Raw genomic sequence first — 19,744 nt, 5'->3', positions numbered from 1 at the left:
CACCGCAGGGACTGCGCCTAGCCACTAATTTGATGTTGACGGCCGTGCAAATAAACAGACTGAGCAGTGACAGGCACAGCCCGCCCTGATGGGGAGCAGAGAAACGTCTCTGTCCGTGCTGCTCTTGGAGAGAGTCTAAAATGTGCTTGCTAGGGGGAAAGGAAATACATAGGTATCCATATTCGTGCAAGCAGGAAAATACACTGTGTGGCGGCAATAACAATTTTTTTGTTTGTTTTAGCCAATTCTGGACATTTTGCATGACATACCCTGTAGATTTTTTTTTTTCCCAAGAAACTCATTTTTGGGAAATTTTCAACCCAAACCGCGCAGGGCAAAAAGGAGCTGACAAACTCCTGAAGAGCTTTGCCAACGCTGTTCTTGGAGAGTCTCTAACTGAAAATCCCTTCTTACGGCTAAAACCCAGTACCAGCAGCAACAAGCTGCGCTCACGGCCGAGCTGCCCGTGTTCAAACCACGCTACCGCCCCGGCCGATGAAGCTCCTTCCTCATGGCTAACACGGCCGTTTGCTCCGGGGAAGGGGGGTCTGGGGCCAGCCCTGGCAGCTCGGTGCCGCGGGGCGGTGCCGCGGGGCCCTGCCGGCAGCGGCGGCCCTTGGACCCGAGCGCGCCGAGCCGCTCCGAGCATGGCGGCGCCCACGCAGAACCTGGCCGTGGTCGTGCACCGAGCCGGCGACCTGCGCCTGGTACGGGGCTGTGCCGTGGGGGACGCGCAGCGCCGGGCGCCGCTCGCCTCGGCCCGGCTGTGCTCAGGCCGGGCCCGCGCTGCCGCCCTGCTTGGGCCTCCCGGGAGGCCGCGGCCTGGGGCTGCGCGCGGGGCTCTGCGGTGCGCAGGGGGACCCGGTGCCGCTGGGTGAGGGGCCTTGTCCCCTGGGGACGTGGGGCGGCCATGGCGGCAATCTGCTGAAGCGCCCCAGCGTGTGGGAGCGGGGACGCGAGGTGCCTGCGGGGCTCCCTCCGCTCACTGCGTGCAGGCGGGCATTGGGATCCACCTTGCTGCAGTAGGTTTTCCCAGGAAGGAAGGCTTAGCAGAGAGCGAGACGTATGGCCTCTTTCTGGTTTCCATCCTTTCTTTCCCTTATCATTCATGCCATGAGCAGGTGCAGTGCGAATTGAAAGCTAATAGCATTACTTTAAATGTAATTTACAGTATTATTTATAATTTATTTATATCATAACCATTTTATAATAATCATTTATATTATTAATATTATAAGCATAAAGATATTAAAGTTTCCTCTAAAAATACTGTTTAAAATCTTCCCTGGTTGCAGAAGACAAATATATTTTTAAATTGCAGTATGAGTTGTGCTTACAGATTTCCCTGGGGTAACCTAGACTGACTTTGCACAAGGCATTCCCATAGTTTTGCACATGTTGAACCATTTTTTTCTTCATTTCCTCACAGGAAAATCGTCCCATCCCAGAGCCAGGTCCCAATGGTAAGCCTAGAGACTGCTTCTAGTTCCCAGTGTTATTTACTAATCTGTTTCCTTTTCCCATTCTCTTCAGCTGCTCTGTGATGCTATAAAACAGATAAAATATTTCTGTGGAAATATAAAATAATCTAGAAACAAACACACAACTGGAGTAGGTCATGCTGTGTATTCCACTTGAAAAGAAAAGCTGGAGCAATCAAAGATATATCTCATTATCTGGTTTTTTTTCCCTTCTTTTTTTTTCCTTCCCGTTTCATTAATTATGTATTTCACATTACACAGTTTTTGGGTCAGGTCAAATGATCTTATTCAAAGAGTAAATAAGAATGAAGTATGAACTGTTACGAGTTGGAGTCACTAGCTCTGTCCATGCCTGAAGTCCTAAATTAGGGAAAAGGAGGGATTAAGTGCAATTGCTCTCCTGTTCTTGCTCAAATAATCTTATTTAGTAGCCATATCCCTATTAGATTTTATTAGATTTAATAGGGTTCCTTCTGCATTTTAAGCTCTCCTCAATTGCAAATCCTCATATAATTCCATATTTCAGTAGGAATCTCATGAATATGCCTTCTTTCCAAAAGCATGTATATGCAGTAGCTTTATTTAAAACTAGTAAATTTGCATGTTGCTGATTTGGTCTTGATTGGGGGGCACTGGGACAGCAAACCCACCCAAGCAGGTGATTTTTTTTCTCCACGGAAACTTTCTTCTGTTTTTGGCAGAAGTCCTGCTGCGGATGCATTCCGTTGGGATCTGCGGGTCTGACGTTCACTACTGGCAGCATGGGCGGATTGGGGATTTTGTTGTAAAGGCTCCCATGGTGTTGGGGCATGAAGCTGCTGGGACCGTTGTCAAAGTGGGAGCAGGAGTAACTCATCTGCAGCCAGGTGACTGGAATCAAATCCCTCCTTTTGTTCTGTTTTGTTTTCCTGTTAATCGGTTCTTGAGCAGGAGTTGCTGACAGGTAGCACTTCTGTGTAATGTTTATTTATCTGGTGTTCAGAGCTGCGAGAGTGACTGTGTAACGACCTCCTTCAAAGAATGTTGCTGCACGACTGGGGCTGAGGGAACTAGGTGCCAAGGACCTAGGAGACCTGCTATCCTCCTTGGCAAAGAGTGCTGTGGATGCTAAAGGTTCATATAGTGGAAGGTGGAAAATAAATCTATCGTGGGTTACTAAATACAGAGAAATCACATCTGGCTTGGGAGATCCTTGAGCTGAGTATCACTGAAGGCCTGGAGAACACTAAATGAAATAACTGCTTGTGCTTGTCCTGCTTCTCTCTCCCAGACATCTGATGGTCAAATCAGAGCCAAGGCTAGAGAGATCCATCCTCCCTTTTCTACATTGCCTGTATTATGTCCAGTGAGGGCTTTTGTTGGACAGCTTCACCACAAGATTTGTCACTGAATGATTTCCCATGCCAATTAAAAAGGGTTCTATTGTGTACTCTGTGTACTTGCAGCTGTACTTCGCTCCCACGCTTGTTTTTTCAGTCCACCCTGCCTCACCATTTTGGGTAAACAGTTACTCCGTGTCCTGCTGCGTGGGGCTTTGTAGCGGCCCACACTGCTACATCAGAGCACACAAGAATTTCTGTTCCCCAACAAATCCTGCCTGATTCCTGAGTGTGCTTCGTTCCCTAATGTTAGCTGTCTTCCCGAGGAACAGCTCTTTAGAGCTGGCAGCTTGGTAGCCAGCAGAGCTCACCTGCCTTGTCCTGATTGTTTGCTATTCCACTTTCTAGAGCTTCTGAAAGAAAAATACCCAATCCTGTGTGAGTGTGGGATTCCCAGAAATGAGGGCTGCCTCCTCAGAGGAAAGGGGAGAGCAAAAGCTCAGTACAAGGCAGCAGGAGAGAGGGCTTTTTTGTAACTAAGCCTCCACCTGATGTGTATCTGTGTCTCTGAAACACCATCTCTTTTCATGTAATTATGAAGATACTAGTGAGGAGGCCTCTGCAGAGGAAGTGCTAAGAAGTTTCTTGGTACTTGTAGCATGATCTTTTTCAGGAAGTGCTCTTATTCATCTCTTTTGCTGGGTTTTCATGCTCTCTGGCTTGGCGACACCTCCCTGCTCGGCTTTTCCTCAGGTAACACACTCTGCTTTCACCTTGGCAGGTGATCGAGTGGCCATTGAACCGGGCGTTCCAAGGGAAATAGATGAGTACTGCAAAGTTGGACGCTACAACCTCTCTCCAAGCATCTTCTTCTGTGCGACGCCTCCTGATGATGGGAACTTGTGCCGCTTCTACAAACACAGTGCCAGCTTCTGCTACAAGTCAGTCACTGCTCCTTTTGCAGAGGGATATGTGCTCGTTGGGGGAGGAAATTAGTTGAAGCAATCACCTCTTGGCCATTTTGAGCATTGCAGTGAGAGCTTTTTATTATAACACAACAGGTTCTGTCACTTTGTGATGTGAGAATATCATGTATAAGGCCTGGATGGAAGTTACTTTGTGAAGGGTTTGTTGGGCAGGTATCCCCACTGATACCAAACATAAACAAATAGTTCTTCCATGTTTCCTAGGAGGTCAACCATTGCTTTAACTTTTAATTGTTTTCCTTTTCCCATTTGCTTCCTGCTTTTGGTTTCTTTTCTCATTGCTCCTTGCCTTCTTACGACAGAACCAGAAGATCTTTGCCCGATTCTTTGTGCTGAGCAAGGTTTATTGCTGCCCTTTAGAAAATACTGCAAGTATCATTGATTACTGATACGTGCCTTTGTCATTTGAAACAACGTCTTCCTAGTTTAAGCAGAACAGGAACAGAAACCAACATCTTTGACAAGCTGTCTTTTGTGCACTACTGGGTAACCTCATTAAACCACCAGCAGTATAAATCTGTTCCATATCCAGCTCAGTGGACTTGAATATGCTCTTAACTGTGGCAGAACTTACTCATGTGCTTATCAGGAAGCGTATCAGTACTCTGGTAAACTAGAACACTAGAAATTGGGGCACATAGACTTCTGCGATATTATATCCTTGTAAGTGCAATCACACAAGGAGTTAGACGTAGTCTAAGGAAGTGGCCCTATGAGACTGCTCTGTCTCTGGAACTTAATCCCCCCTCAATCTCAGTGGAGCAAGTACTTCCATTAGCAGTCAGGGGAGAACAGCCAAATGTGCCAAACTGGTCTTTGGTACCTGTTCAATTGGTGTTCAGGTTCTGAAGGAGGTACATGGAAGCTTTTGATTCTCATGAAAGTCCTCAGGCAGAACACTCCTTTCTAAGCAGATCCCAGACATCTGCTGGAAGATTGAGATATTCTTCTCATGGACCCAACTACTCACTGTCTAGACTGATTTCCTCTGCTTTATTAAAATTTTTTTTTTCTGACTTTTCCCAATTATTTGCTTAGGAGGAAGTGACTGGTAGCTGGTTTCTACCTGCCCTCCTTCTTTCTTTCTTTCTTTCTTTCTTTCTTTCTTTCTTTCCTTCTTTCTTTCTTTCTTATTTGGATAAAAATGACTTTGGTTAAAATTTTCGAGCTTAATCAGTGAAACGCAGAGCTTGGATCTGCTGCTGTCATGGTCAGATAGGAAATGCCAAGACCAGCTGATGCAGAAGAGGTTCCCTGGCATGGGGTCACTCTGCCAGCACAGATAAATGTTGATGGCTAAACTCAGCGGGCTGTTAGATATATGGATGGGTTTTACGTGTCCTTCTGCAGCTGCCATGGGGACCCAGGACACCCTGTGTTGGGTGCTCTAAGTAATTTGGCAGAAGCAGCAGTATCCTGCAAGGCTGCCCTACCCACTGACAGTACAATGCACAGACTCAATAGGAGCAAATGTGATGCCAAACTCTCAGGCACCCGAACTCCTGGAATCATCCCTTCAATATCTCCTAGAGATGGCATATGTTGAGGTTTTGCAAGTGCCATTACACAGATGTCATCTCAGCTGCTTTGGCTTCATGTTGGTCTGGCTGAGACGCAACCTCAAGCCTCTCAGGACTGTCACAAAGAAGAGGTGTTTGAGCAACCTTTCTCCCAGACACAGCTCTCAGCACCTGCTAGGTGAGAAGCTGTGATGGTGACTTTCTGAAGAGCTGTGGTGAGTGTTGTGGGCCTGAGATTTATTTCTTACAGGAGCAGAGAAGGGTCTTGCCCAGCTCTCCTTTTGCTGCCACCTGTGCTAGCTTCATTACACTGTCGTTTGTGGCTTTTCATACCCACTTTATACAGAGTACCACATTTTTTCCTGACTGCTGATAAACCTGTTTGGTGAATATTACTTCTCTCTGATTCCTGCAGGCTTCCGGATAACGTCACCTTTGAAGAAGGGGCCCTGATTGAGCCCCTTTCCGTGGGAATCCATGCCTGCCGAAGAGCTGGGGTCACTCTGGGAAGCAAAGTCTTCGTGTCTGGCTCTGGTATGGTGGACATATGGAGGCCTTGGGTTCCCTGCCTGCTACAGCTCTGTGGAATGGAGAGTGGGGAACAGGGTGCAAGCAGTGCTTCTAGGCTCAGCTCTCAGTGTGCATCGTGGTAGGACTGAGGGGACCTTGAGGCTCTCCGTGCCTGTACTGCACATTTTGAGCAGCCCTGCTCATGTGCTTGTGGATGGTGCTTTCTGTCAATTTTGCATTTTCTCTTTCTACCCAGGACCAATTGGCCTTGTTAATGTGATTGTTGCTAAGATGATGGGTGCAGCAGTCGTGATAGTTACAGGTAAGTCCTTTTAACCTGCAGGAGTCCCTGCTTCCCATGGTTTAACACTTTGACCAGTTCCTAATAATTCCCTGAAGGTAACTGCTGGGGAAGGACATCCAAGCACAGTGGAAGGTCTGTCTGTTCATGAATGCACTAATAGTGTTTTCGCCTGGAAAGAATGCTAATAAGCACCTCTTCTCCCAGGAGACCTTTATCTTTCTGCTAATTGGCATCTATAAGAAGATGCAGGTTAAAACTACTGCTTCTTTACTAGGTTAACAGCCCCAGATAATTATTTCTGCTTCATGGCAGAGACAGGTTGTGCAGGTGCATAAACCGCAGGCTAATGAATAGTCGTTGGATCAAGCTCAGAGACTTCTGGTGGACTTTGAGCAGGCCTTTGGGAAGAGAAACTGCATCTTTATGTTAAGGTTCTGTTTAACAGAATATCCCTTTGCTCCTTGTGTTTCTGATCAGTAACTTTTTATTTCCATTTTGAGCTGTTCTGATCTCAACTTTCAGCTTTTGGTTAGTATTACACGTTTGGCTCCTAGATCATGATGCCCTAAGTATCAAATTTTCGCTTCCCTGTAGGGCGTATAAACCTTGTGATTATATTTCCTTGTTAGTCTTTGCATTGATAAGACAGGGAGTCAAGGCACTGCAGTGTATTTATGCCTCTTTTGGAGCTATTCCTGGAACTTCACAGTGAACATTTTTTTTTTCTTATTCCTCTTGTAGTGATAGGTAATGGCCTGGACACAGTGTTTCCATCGTCATTTTTGTATTCAGCCACATTCTTCAATGCTCTTTTGATGCCTTTCTTATGCCCTCCTACTGGGGGTTCATTTTCAGCTGGTTATCCAAAATGACCTAAAAGGCCTTTCTTCAATAACTGTGTTCTGGGATTTTTATGTACTCTTGTATTTGGTTAGACTGTTCTTTGCTCATATCATGCTCATAGTGCCCTGGGTTGAAGTGCAGTCTTTCTGCCAACTAGAACTGGCACTGGAACATCCCATGGTTGCTCTGGTTTGATATTCAGAGGATCAGGAAAGAACTGGATTTGGAAGAGATGTCTAGAGATTGTCTAGTCCAGCCTCCTAGACAATTTCTATGAGAAATGCCGGTGTGAAGGTTTTCCCAGACATTTCTAGTCCAACTGCATCTTTCAGCAGGACTGTCACTAGCAGTGGATCAAGTCAGGTGTGTTTTTGTCTAGCTGAGTGTGGAAAACCTCTGAGAATGGACATTTATACCTCTGTGAGTGTAAAGTCCAGGATTTGCACAGCCTCCTAAGTGAAGAACTTTTTCATGAGGTCCAAATGGAATCTCCCAAACTGCAATTTGTGCAGCTCTGAAATTACTTTCTCCATCTGTCTTTGTAACTGCCCTTCTGGTTGATGTAGACTGCAATTATATCCCTCTTCTTTTTTGCCAGACTAACCCAGCTCCCACCACCTGTCCTCAAAGATCAGGGTTCTTCTCCACAGAGTTTGTCTAGAGGAATTGTTAGAGAAGTGCTAGCTGGAGCAATCTCTTGAGGCTCGCTGGTTGAAATTTCCAGCTTTTACACCTACAGGGCCTTGAGGTGTTGTTTCCATCTGCCACCTCTACTCTCTCTGATTCTTCTGGGTGCTGGTGACCAGGAGGAAGAGTTACAGATACAGCTACACAGTGAACCCAAATTGCCGCAGCATTCCTGGGCCAAAGCTGCCTCCCACTTAAGGCCAGGATTATTCTTGGCCTCTCAGTTACTATGTGTCAGTCTTCGGGTTGAGAAATGAAATTAAGGTTTCAGCCTCTTGTTATTGCAGAAACGTATTTCAGTAGCAACTTGTGTGAGAGTCCAAGGCAGATCATTGTCTTCTCCTCTCTAAGTCCTTTAACTGCTTAGTCTGGAGCATTTCTTGTTCTACTGCCCCACCCTGCAGGGGTGTGCTTGATGGATGTAATCAATGCTGGCTGTGTATTTTGCTAAGTGTTGTGTTTTGAGAATGATCGTTGCTATAGCAGGAAGAACAACTCTGGCTTTTGAATCGTGTATGAGAAACCTTGATGCAGAGTTGAGCTGATGCGGGACTCATTGGTCACCCAGTCCTTGGGTGTGGGAGTTGGTGGGGCTTGTGTTGCTGGGTCACTTTGCTGTCCCAGCCCTTGTCATGCTGCCTTGAGCCTTGTCCTGTCTGGGCATAATATTCTCCCCTGCAGTCTAGGAAACCGCTGTTTCTTCTCAACTGCTCTTGCGTCAGCAGTTTATATGGCATATGCTGAATGGCTCCACATGGCCATAGGAAGCTCTTGGTGCTTGGTTTGTAGGGTCAGGAAGTTGGGCTACATAGAATTAACCCCATCTTTAACTTTTGACCTTAAGTAGTGATCCTGACTTGTAGATATCTTTGCATCACCTGCGTGACAAGCGGTCAGGCAAGAGGCTCAGGTACGCCCAGGCTGGTGCTGTCCCTTGTCAGTTATTTAATGCATGTCATGGTCAGAAGAATGGATTTTCTTTGGCTCTTTGCCCCAGGGGATTTTGCTGTCCTTCTCAAGGAACTGCTTTTTATGTTGGCATTACAGCCAACACCTGTGAGCTAATTGTCTACCCACAAAGGTGCTGTTGTATTTTGCTGCTACATTTTTTGAATTCATCGCCTGGAGTTGTTAGAAAGCATTTTTCTGTGAAAAGCTTTGTCTACACAACACGTTTAAAACTGATTCATATTTATGTTTCTTTAGAGAAGCTGCATGCAAATATAGAAATCTACAAGTTTTATGTTTTTTTTTTCCTAACCTGTGGAGAACTCACCTTCTGTGGCTTCATCAGGGGAGTTCTGTGGCACAGCTCAACCCAGCAAGTTTTGGAAAATGAGGTTTTTTTTTCAGAGAGCCAGGTCCCTTCCCTATCATTTCTGGAGAAATGCTGGCATCATAGTTCAAGGCTAACATTCAGCTCTACCCTTCCTAAGGCCTCGCCTGCACCACGGTTTGGCTTTCTTCCCATCTATGGTGGCTTTCCTGATAAAATATATTGGCACTTTCTGATAACACTTGCTCCTTTCCCAGAAGTGATTAAGTCCTGGTAAAAGTGGTGTTCCCTCATTCGGTGGGTTGCATGCAGTTGGGCGCAGAAGAGATGGGTTGATTTGTTCTGTGACACTTCATCTTCTCTAAGGTCTCAAGCTTCCTGCACTGTACTGTGGTAGGGGAGTGACCGATATTTATAGGGAGCATTCTTCTGTCCTTCTTTGCTACACACATTGCTGCTACTCTGAAAAGCTGCTTTTCTCCTTAAAAGGATCTAAAGGAGCAGTCTTATTCCCCAGAAAGTGCAGTGACAATCTGGGTATTCCTATGACAGTGTTAGGCCTTGCTCAGCCTGTCACTGAAAGGGACACTTAGTAATCCCCACACAAGAAAAATGACCCATTTTGCTAAATCCTACATCCATGTTGCTGCTGTCTTGTGCTCCAGAAAGCCTGGAAGTCTGGTTGGGGAAGATGAATAGTGATTCAAGTTCTGTGTGAAGGATCAGCAACATAGAAAGTCTAAGAGCTTCAGGGATTCAGGAGCCGATTAAATTGGATCCACTGGTTGACCATCACAAGAAGCTTAAGCATAATCTGATCACTTCTGTGGGAGCAGAATTAGAAGAATGAGCTATTTTTAGTTTGTCAGACAAAGCCATAATTACCTCTGGTGTCTGGATGTGAAAAGAAAATTCTGACTCCAAGCAAAATACACCTCTAATTGTATAACTGATCAGTTCCCCAAGTGCTGCATTGAGTTCAGCCTGGCTTAAAATCCATATGGCAAACTCACAAATGTCTGAGTTCTGGATAATACAGTGACCTTCTCATTTATATAACTCATGATCTGTCAGCCTCAGTCCGTGTTTAGCAACGATTCACTTACGCCAGCTGTAAAAGGATGTTCTTACAGTCCTGACTGAGTCTGATAGTGCTGCTGGTGTGATCCATACACCTCCTCTACAAAGAGGGCTTAGTTTCTGAGCAGATCTGCAAACTAGAGGACAGCTATAGGAAAAAATGTGGAATATTCTCTGTGAATTTTGCTGCCTGTAAGCTACTTTTGCAGCCGCTTTGAGGTACCTTGGCTGACAGGGTGGGTTTTCTCTCTAGAAGTCATTCTATTTATCCTGTGGCAGACCGCCTGCAAGAATACTGCCTCTGGATGTGGTTCTGTCAAAGGGACAGTATAAAATATACTCACAAATGGTAAAGTGTGACAAATGGGTGAATTCAGCTGTCTGCTGCATGTAGGTGTTCCAAACAGGTGTTTTGGGGGAGTTTGGGCCATTTTTTGAGGAGTACATTTGAGCCCGGGGTCTCTTGCCCATCCACGTTGGAGCGTGTTGGAGACTCCAGCAGTGCCAGGCTGAAGAGCTTCTTGAGTCTTCAGGTGCCTTGAAAAGAGCAACTTCTGCTCCTGAAGGGTCTCAGAGTGCAGCTCAACTCACAGAGCCTTGAGCATGCCTACATATGGCTTGAGCCTCAACGCTCAGGGCTTGGGAAGGACAGGTCTGAGTAATGCCTCCTTCAGCCACAGGAAAGAGAGCTCAAGCCAGCGCTTCCAGAGAGACGTTACTCTTATTTTTCAGCCTTGAGTTTTCCCACTGCATTTGCATTTTATTACCTTTTGTTCTCCCTTTTTGAAACACCCTCCACAGGTCTCCTGGGTACTCATCTTTGTGGGTGTGCCTTTTGAGCCTTCTTGCTGCTAGTAAGGGCATGTCTATGGCCTGCTTTCCAGTAACGTCACATTTGCCATGTGAGAGGCAGGGCAGATCCTCCAGCCTTGCTTCCTCCCAGTGTGGAGGCTGAGTCAGAGTGGTTCATGTCAGCACAGTGGCCTTGACAGGATTAGAGATGTCTCTCTGTCTTCCATTCTCCATTTTCCTTCATTATTTTTCCGTGGCCCTTATCTCTGATTTCTCTGAAGCCAGAAAAGAAACTGTGCCCTCGTAGGAGGAGTATGTTCACTGAGGTGGTGTCTTGGAGAGACAACTTGGGAAAGCTGTAGTTTTCTGAGTTTCAAGGCTAGGATCACTGCCTGGAGAGACTTGCCCATTCCACCAGCTCTGCATTTGAGGAGTCTTGGCTATTGCAGCTAAGTTTCCATCTTTAATCCAGACTTCTCTTTCAGTGCAAAGACACAGGCCTCTTCGGACCGCTGCTTCAATACACAAAAAGAGAAAGTTTCTGCCTTTGAAGTGTCACTATTCTCTTCTACACTCTGCCTCCTCATGTTCAAAGATGTTCTGGCCCTATTGGGGACTGGAGGGGGCTGAGTAAGTTCCTTCCAGGCAACGTGGAAGAGAAGATAGGAGCAACCTGGATACACAGAGCAGCTTGATCCATGGTGTGGGCCAGGACTTCAGCTTCAGCCAAGAAGAATTTGTCAGTCATCGGCATGTCAGGACAGGTTAGATGAATGTTCTCAGCTTTAATGAGGTGTGTTCTTTCTTGGGTCACTCAAGGTGAGTTCTCCTTCAGTACAGTTCAGTTTTCTTGAATTTGCGAAGCAGAGATGTCTGCTCGGGTATGAGACATTACTATGTCCATGATGGTCCTGGTCTCCTGGTGTGCTCCTGTCCAAACTGGCCAGCCACAGTGTGCTGTCTCACATGTGGCCAGTCCCTTGGCTAAGGCTGAACCTTGCTAGTGCTGGCTGTGTGCTGAAGCAAGTTGTTTCTTCACCTTGCCTCCTCTAGAAGACCAACTGAACTGCGATGGCAACTGATCCAAGCCCAGAGATGGACAAAGAGGGATAACTTCTTGAGGCTATTAGTTATGGGCTATCTTTGATTTTTAGGTCTTTAAGACATATATTTATGGAACTGTAAAGATTTCTCTGGACACAGTACCATAGTACAGCCATGCCTTCACAGACATTTATCTTCACCTGTCTTATTTCTCTGTGTTAATGGGATATCATAGGCTCAATCTACTGTCCATAATGGGGGTTCTCTTAAATTCTTGCCTTATAATTGAGTTGTGGCAGAAACTGCCTTGAGAACCACATAGCAGCTTCTGACCCTATTGTAAGAAGAGTAAAAGGATGGGAGATGTCTGTGACAGCAGGGTCATACTTAGTGTTGCCAACTAATAATACATTATGCAGTTTGCTCAGCTGAAGGCATCTACTGATGGTTCACTGAGGAAGGTCTCAGAGAGCTCTTGACCTCCTTTAATCTGGCATCATTAGAAGCTGAATGGCCAGATTAATGATCCTTTGAGCCCATGGTGAGGTCTCCTGTCAAGAATGCTTCTTGGTGCTCTGCCAAGGGATTCCCAGCCATAAAGGAGCAAGCTCAGAGTGCCTGCAATGCCTAGGACGTTCTTGAGGAAAGAACATGAGCAAAAACGATGTATCTTGTCTTGAGAGTCAGGGAAGGAAAATACAAAAGAAATGACAGGTGGAATTTGCCTAATTGTTAGGCTCCCGTCTAGATTAACTTGCTGAGCTTTGTATGTTGTGCTTTTCTTACAGTCCTGTTCCACTAGTGGATTAAGGTCCCCGCTGAATTAGTGAAGTTGCTTCATGAAAGAGTCATTCCCAGAAAGGCACTGAGCAATGCAGGATTAGACAGTGTCAGCTGGCAGCTTTGGTAAGACATAACTGCACTTTTCAAGCAGGTGAAGTGCAGCTTAGCACTCCCCCATCTGTCCTGTCCTTCTGCTGCCTCTCGCCTTCTCCTGCTCTAAGTTTCCTCTGCTCTGCAGTGAGTGTTGGGACTGCAGCATGCATTGGCCCAGGGCAATCACAGCAGCAGCACAAACACAGCAGTGTGACTAGCAGATGTGTGCCAGCGCTTGGTCACAGCCCTTCGTATCGCAGTCACATTCCTGCTTGTAGCTTCAGTGCGCATGCTTTTTTGGACTTCAGCGTGGCCTTCTGATCTTCCTTGGCACTGTTGCCTCTTGGTGCTTCTGAGGGGCAATTTGGAGACCTATGAAATGATATTCTTTGAAAAACAGCCCTTGAGTCTCGCTTCAGAGGATGTGCTTTTATCAGTGAATTTGGGGAGTTTGTGTTTTGCCTCTTTGAAGCATTCTTGCCCCTGCAGTGGAAAATCTTTGGCATCTCTTGGGTCTTAAGTTGTCCTCATTGCTCATCCTTCTCTGCCTGCCTAGAAAAATGATCATATCTCCTTTCCACCTACTCACTGACAGCTGTGAGAATTGGAGAATGTACTTAGACCCATGCCTTGCCTGGTAGCGTGCTCCTCTATGAACACATGTTCAGACTCTGGAGAAAAGTGCCTGCATCTGGGCTTCTTTGGGGTGGCCTCCGATATATTTTAAGAGTGGGCATTCTTTTCATTTGCACAAGCGACATAAATTTTGAGAAAATAATAGAGAGCTGTAATTTCCCATCTTGTCCATAGCACATAACAAATGCTAGTTTCTTCCCTGAGATAGCTGACAGCTGGTCACCCAAGAAGGTGGCTCTGTCACCACTGTCAAGACATCAGAAAGTGGTAAGAAGTAGATTGCAAGCCCGTGTTGATACTGGCCTCTGCTTGCCTCTGCTTTATACACTTCTCCAGTTGTTGACTTGTTTCATCTTCCTCCAGATTTATCTGCCTCTCGCCTGCAGAAAGCCAAGGAGGTAGGGGCAGATAACATCCTTCAGGTAAAGAATGAGACCCCACAGGAGGTGGCCTCCAAAATAAAAAGTCTGCTTGGCTGCATGCCCGACATAACTGTGGAGTGTACGGGAGTAGAAGCCTGCATCCAGGCTGGCATTTATGTGAGTATCACTTCTTCGTGCAGCAGAGTAGTCCTGGCATTTGCTTTCTTCTTTATGGAACACAGCAGCGAATGACTTTATTCTCCTCTCATAGTGCTTAGTCTTGGAGTTCTTGATATAGGAAAAAGAAGGCACTTGTTAGAGAACAAAATAAGACGTTTAAGCAGAGCTGTGTCTTTACAGACATCATGGGGACAATTGTCTGATTCGATGCTCAGATACATTAGCACCAAAGAAATACTCAGATACATTAGCAAAACTCTGAAACCAGAGCATGGCTAAAAAGCAGCGTGAGGGAGCTCGTACAAGAGGAAATCTTTGATGAAGTAGAAGCTATGGCCAAAGGGGGAGAACAATAGAGAGTGTAAGTTCAGCAGATGAAGAAGGCAATTAGAGAGGGTGTCTTGTTGTCCTCACCTGCCTGACGGGAGGTTGTGGAGGAGATACTGTAGGCTCTACTTAAAGATTCAAAGTTAAAGGGCAAGAAACAAAAGGTGCAAGTTGCAAAAAGAGAAATTCTGGCTGTATACAAGGACAAGAAGCTTTTTCTGTGAGAGGAGTGCAGCCCTGGGACAGGCATGAGAGAGGTAGTGGAAATCTCCATCCTTGAATGGATGTAACTGAGCCACTTAATCTCACTTTAAACAGGGGTCTGACTTTGAAACTGGCCCAGCTTTTAGTAGGAAGTTGGACCAGACATCTCCACTGGTCCTTCAATTCACATTTTTTTTCTTTTGATTCAATATATTGCAAAATCGAAGGCAATTGAAAGGAGAGTTTCAAGAGCAACTTGTAAAACGCATAAAAAATATGAGAAAACTCTGCCTTTTGCAAGCACTTTGGGAGCAGGAGACCTGCAAGGGAATCCATAAACCTGGTAAACAATCAGGAGATAAAGTCACACATACTTGTTAGATAGATGTACTCTGGGTCTCTGTTCATCCTTACCAAGACTCTCATATGGAAATCCTTCCTTGAAAGGTGAGCTCCAGGCAACTCCTGCAGAGTGAACTGCCCAAATCCCCTTTGCAGTGGGATCGTGCCCGTGTCCCCTCCAGTCTTTTCTCTCCTAAGAAACACCCCACTGCTTTTATCCTGCCCTCTTAATCTTCCAACTTTTTGACAGCATGGCAGTGGTGGTAATTCCCCAGGCATATGCTCACCTCCAGGATTGTTCAAGAACCCGTCCCAAAGGAGTGATTAAGTTGTAGCTGTGAATTTTAACAACATGATATAGAGACAACATAGGAAAAATCAGGGGATACAGTATTAGGAGTTATTTGTTGTTAGTAATTATCTTCATTCAGGATAAAAATAGAAACAAGGAGAAAATAGAATTTTTATATATTCAGAAGTTAATGCTATTTTTAAAGAGACTCCACAAAGGAGTTTCTGCAGGCCTGTCATTTAATTTTAAGCTTGTAGGATCCTGTGTATTTTTCACAGGATATGGAATTTGACATGACTTGTGTTTTGAATGATGAGTGATCCCCTTGGTAAGGCTCAGCAGACCTTAGATTATGCCCCTGATTTTGGTGCTGGTTTGCTGGCTGACTCTGGGCCAGGCATATCTGATCCAGTTCCTCAGCTGCCTTTCCTTTGATGCGTGGACTTTATGAGGTCTCAATTGCAAGAAAAGCTTTTGCATAATGCTGTGATGTGAATATCGATTTCCCCAGCTTGCCTGCTGTGTCTTGGCTGTGTAGCACTGTACATCGTTTGAGCATACCAGGCAGTACAAGGGCATTTCTGCCAGTGGAGCATAAGTAGGCTTGGTCTACTCTTAATCTAGCCATACATTTCCTGCAGGCTTGGCACCAAGCATCCTGATGAGGATGTTCCTGCTGCCTGTAGTCCTAGCTTGGACTTCAGAGGCTAGGATGTACCTAGGAGGGTAGGATATTTCCAGGTATGAAGGATGGTTAAGGAAAGGGGCGTAGTAGTTTCAAAACCTCTCTAAAGCCCCACAGGGATGTGGCCACCTGTAAATTGGTGAGGTATTTTCTAACTTGCCCCACAGCTAGGTGACTATGTGCTTTTTAAAGCCGCTTTGTGGCTCAGCTACGTGTTAGGCACATATGAACTGGGAATATCTGGCTTTTAGACATTTTACATCTCTCTCACTGAAAATCCTCAAAGCCTTTGGTACACCTCAGTGCCAGTTATTTTTCAGAATGGGGTTTAGATACCAAAGTCCTTCAGGAATTTTTAGAAAATTCACAAATATATCACACTTACAGACTCCTTGTCTTCTCTGCTGTGCTCCAGGCAATCCATTCCAGCCACAAGGAGTGATTTTTACAGTCTGCTGCGAAGGCTCTGGCGGTGGTGACTAACTTTGTTTAACAGGATTTAACACATTTTTGTGTGTGTTCCGCAGGCCACTCGTTCTGGCGGGACCTTGGTGCTGGTGGGACTGGGGCCTGAAATGGTCACCGTGCCCATCGTGAACGCCGCTGTGCGGGAGGTGGATATCAAGGGAATATTCCGCTACTGCAACACGTGAGTCTTGTGCGGTACAGGGTGGGATGAAGTGTCTCAGAGGGGCTCATCCTCAAGAAATTCTTGCTTTCCACAAGGAGAAAGGAAGGGGAAAGCTTTTTTTTTTACTTAAAACCAGTTAAGGCTCATATCTGTGAAACACCAGCACACAGGACTGACAGCCTGGCTGATTTATCGTGTACTTTAAGCCTCAATTACTGCAACAGCCTTCACTGCAAACCTGATCACAGTAAAGCAGGCCAGTCCGTCAGCTGATGAGACCTCCAGCCCTCAGTGCTTTCCACTTCTCTGCCCTATAGAGAGGGAGAGCCTTGTGCTGTGCGCATTTTGGAGGAGTTTGGCTTGCCTGCAGGTGGACTGGCTTGTTGCAAAAACCACACAAATTCCCCTTGCTTCCTGGTGCTGCGAAAATTATTATTATAACAAAGTTTGTCACTTCCCTGCTCTTTCCTTGGGGCGCTTGCTGAGCATAGGTCTTTGTAGAGTCCTCCTGGATGCAAACTAGCCACTGCTCTCACGTCCTGCTCTACCTTTCCCTTCCAGGTGGCCCATGGCAATTGCTCTTCTTGCGTCCAAGCGCATAAACGTCAAGCCCTTGGTTACACACCGCTTCCCCCTGGAAAAGGCTCTGGAAGCATTTGAGACCACTAAGAGGGGTGAGGGAATAAAAGTCATGCTGAAGTGTGACCCCAGTGACCACAACCCCTGAGATGCAGCAGTGCCGGCCCTCTCCCCAGTTAACACTGCCTGTACGTGACTTGATGGAAGAGGCCATGGGAAGCTGACCTATGGCTGTTGCATGTTCTCATGGTCACTTCAGGCAGACACTTGTTTGTAATAGAGTTCTACAATCAAATTAGAATCAGGGTGAAGAAGCACTGAGGGATATTTGCAGCCAACCATTTGGAAGAACCAACAGGAAATAGTTTGAGGCAAAATGCTGCTCTTTGGTTAGACACCTTGATTGCCACACAAGGCTCTTCCCAGCAGACCATGTGCTCTGAAGAGCTGGAGTTCTTCTACGGGCAGAGCGCTTCCCTTGTGCGTGCTCCCAGAGGCACCCTTGTGGTCCTGCGGGTTTGTCTGGGCACAGATGGTAGGAGGACGTTGCCTGTGTCACAGACATAAAAGAGCCTTGAATTCGGAACCTTGCTGCCCTGAGATTTTGCTTAACACTACTCTTCCCACATACAAATCCCTGGGTCCAGGATACCTGTACTTGAATATTCTGCCTACCAGTGGCACATGTCCTTGAGGATGCTCAGGGATTTTAATAGCCTGTGGAACAAAGTCTGATGAGCCCATTTCCATGGAAAGTATCCTTAGGTTCAATTGATTCCCTCCATGCTCTTTGCAAATGGCTGTGGAATACACTGCAGGCCCACAGTGCAGAGCTTAAGGCTGGTTGGGCTGTGTTGGCCATGCCCCCACTGCCACTCCCAATGGGACAGAATGGACTGTTGCAGAGCTGACTGGAGTGTGCTTGCAGCAGAACTGCCCTGTCTCCATCTGGGAGGGCAGAGTGGCCGATCTTGACTTGGGTGACCCGTAGGTACAGTTGGCCATGGCCCTCAAGATGGCCTGCTGGGAAGGGTGCAGGTTTTGTTGGTGTGTAGGGATGGATGGGAAAGAGGTGAGGGGACAGCATCACTCAGAGGTTTTACCACTGCAAAGGAATTGCGCTCAATATCAGAGAATTACAAAACGATTGAGGTTGGAAGGGACCTCTGGAGACCATGTAGCCCAAACTCCCTGCTCACGCAGGGACAAATATCAGAGCTTCCTGCTGCTGTGTTTAGAAGCTGTGAATGTGGTACTAGTGTTGCAACAAGTTGTCGTTAACAAAATTTAATTGTAGATTACAGTTGTCTTTAATTCTACCAGCTGATCTATTCAAGAACCCTCTCTTGGGCCGGTACCAAACTTCATCCAATAAATGGTTCCTCCTTGATGGTTGTATGTACCTTGAAGCTTTGGGGAGTTGGTTTGGAGGGGTCTGTGGTTTTGTGGCTTGGGGACCTTGCTCCTGTTGCAGCACATGGTCCTGTGTGGTTCAGCAAGGAGAGCCGAGAAGGCTGGTCCTTCAGAAACCTCCCTGCAGGTCCTGCACTGTGCTCAGCTCAGTGGTTGGGAGGTGCCCAATCCCAACGAACCATCACCTCTAGTTACACCAAAAGCTGAGAAATGACTGAGAAGGACTTCGGGGTGACAGGGCTGTGCTGGATCTCTGGTGCATATAGATACAGATAAACATATAGGGCCCCACGGCAGGAGGCACTGCAACTGCAAGGACATTGCAGCAGGTAAGATATTGCAGCAGAAGCTGCGCCTGGGCTCATCTCATAACCCCCATAAACAACATTTAGTGACAAACCAAAAACCAAGGCTGTTTTAAGTCAGAACAACACCCCACCCTGCCCCGCTTTTCTCATGCCGTGCAACCAAAGCAAGGGAAACTCAGCTCTTCCCATTTAACCTGAATGTTTCCCAGGCAGATGGGACAAACGCTGTGCAAGAGCCAAACACTGCACTGCCAGTGCATGCGAGGTGTCTGAGGTGCAGTGACAAGAGACAAGAAAATGATTTAAAGTGGTGGTCAGCTTTATTTAAGCAAAGAGGAATGCTATTGCTCAGTCATAGCCCGGGAGAACGGCAGCTCAGTGATGCATAGTCAAGCATTGGTTAAACAAGCATGAATGATCCCTCAACAAACGCTAGTGGCATTGCTGGAAGAAGCCAACGCAACCACAACTAAGGCCCTGAGCAATCTGAGGCGAAGCTGGGAGTGCTAATGAGTACAATAGGGAAACCGAGCCCACTTCCCAGAGAGGGACGGTGGGGAGAGCATTGGCTCTGCACACTGTGCAAGGTGCCCTGGATTAGGGTTGCACAGGAGCTAAGCTGCTTCCAAAAGCTGTTCAGAGGAGTTCCAGGTGACCCTGTGGAGCCTGTATTTTACTGTCTTGTAGGATTGAGGCAGCAAGGCCTCACTGGAGTTGAATGAAGGGATTTCTGCATGGGAACATGCACTTTGACAGCCTGATGCCAAGGTGGAGGATGCAGGAGTGCACAAAACTCGGTGCATGGGTGGTATCAGGGTGCTCTAGGCCAGAGGGACATGGGAACTGTGCAGGCAATGCTGTACTAGGACACCGAGTGCCTTATTCTCAGCTCTGTTCCTTCCCCAGCTCCCATGGGCCAGGAGTTGCAGATGGGATTTTCTTTGTGACCGCAGCTGGGGGAACTATCCCAAGTGTTGTCACACATGCATTTCCAATTCAGATGCCTTGGTGTCACTGTGAGAGGCCAGTGCAGGTGCATGCCCGGATGTGCCCCAAGGAGAGTACCC

The 19,744-nt window shown here is 46.6% G+C and overlaps 1 protein-coding gene across 1 annotated transcript; it reads left to right on the top strand.

Moving 5' to 3' along the window:
* Window positions 1-622: 622 nt before the first annotated feature.
* On the top strand, window positions 623-18,022 carry SORD (sorbitol dehydrogenase). The gene is made up of 9 exons (XM_026043925.1): window positions 623-707; window positions 1,430-1,463; window positions 2,183-2,347; window positions 3,582-3,741; window positions 5,722-5,840; window positions 6,073-6,138; window positions 13,718-13,893; window positions 16,274-16,395; window positions 16,939-18,022. Exons 1-9 carry the CDS (start codon window positions 648-650, stop codon window positions 17,102-17,104), a joined length of 1,068 nt encoding a protein of 355 aa, XP_025899710.1. The 5' UTR covers window positions 623-647; the 3' UTR covers window positions 17,105-18,022.
* Window positions 18,023-19,744: the final 1,722 nt, after the last annotated feature.

Source organism: Nothoprocta perdicaria, unplaced genomic scaffold (genome assembly GCF_003342845.1).
Source record: "Nothoprocta perdicaria isolate Ctin4 unplaced genomic scaffold, notPer1 scaffold_342, whole genome shotgun sequence".
NCBI classification, from domain to species: domain Eukaryota; kingdom Metazoa; phylum Chordata; class Aves; order Tinamiformes; family Tinamidae; genus Nothoprocta; species Nothoprocta perdicaria.
Note: the sequence above shows the minus strand (reverse complement) of the source record. Positions and strands in the feature narration are given on the sequence as shown.

What these genes read in the sequence shown, in the direction of transcription:
- SORD (XM_026043925.1), top strand. Translation starts at nt 648, where the DNA reads ATGGCGGCGCCCACGCAGAACCTGGCCGTGGTCGTGCACCGAGCCGGC. An exon ending in AGTCTTCGTGTCTGGCTCTG is followed by an intron (nt 5,841 to 6,072) that starts GTATGGTGGACA and finishes CTTTCTACCCAG; the next exon opens with GACCAATTGGCCTTGTTAAT. An exon ending in GCATCCAGGCTGGCATTTAT is followed by an intron (nt 13,894 to 16,273) that starts GTGAGTATCACT and finishes TGTGTTCCGCAG; the next exon opens with GCCACTCGTTCTGGCGGGAC.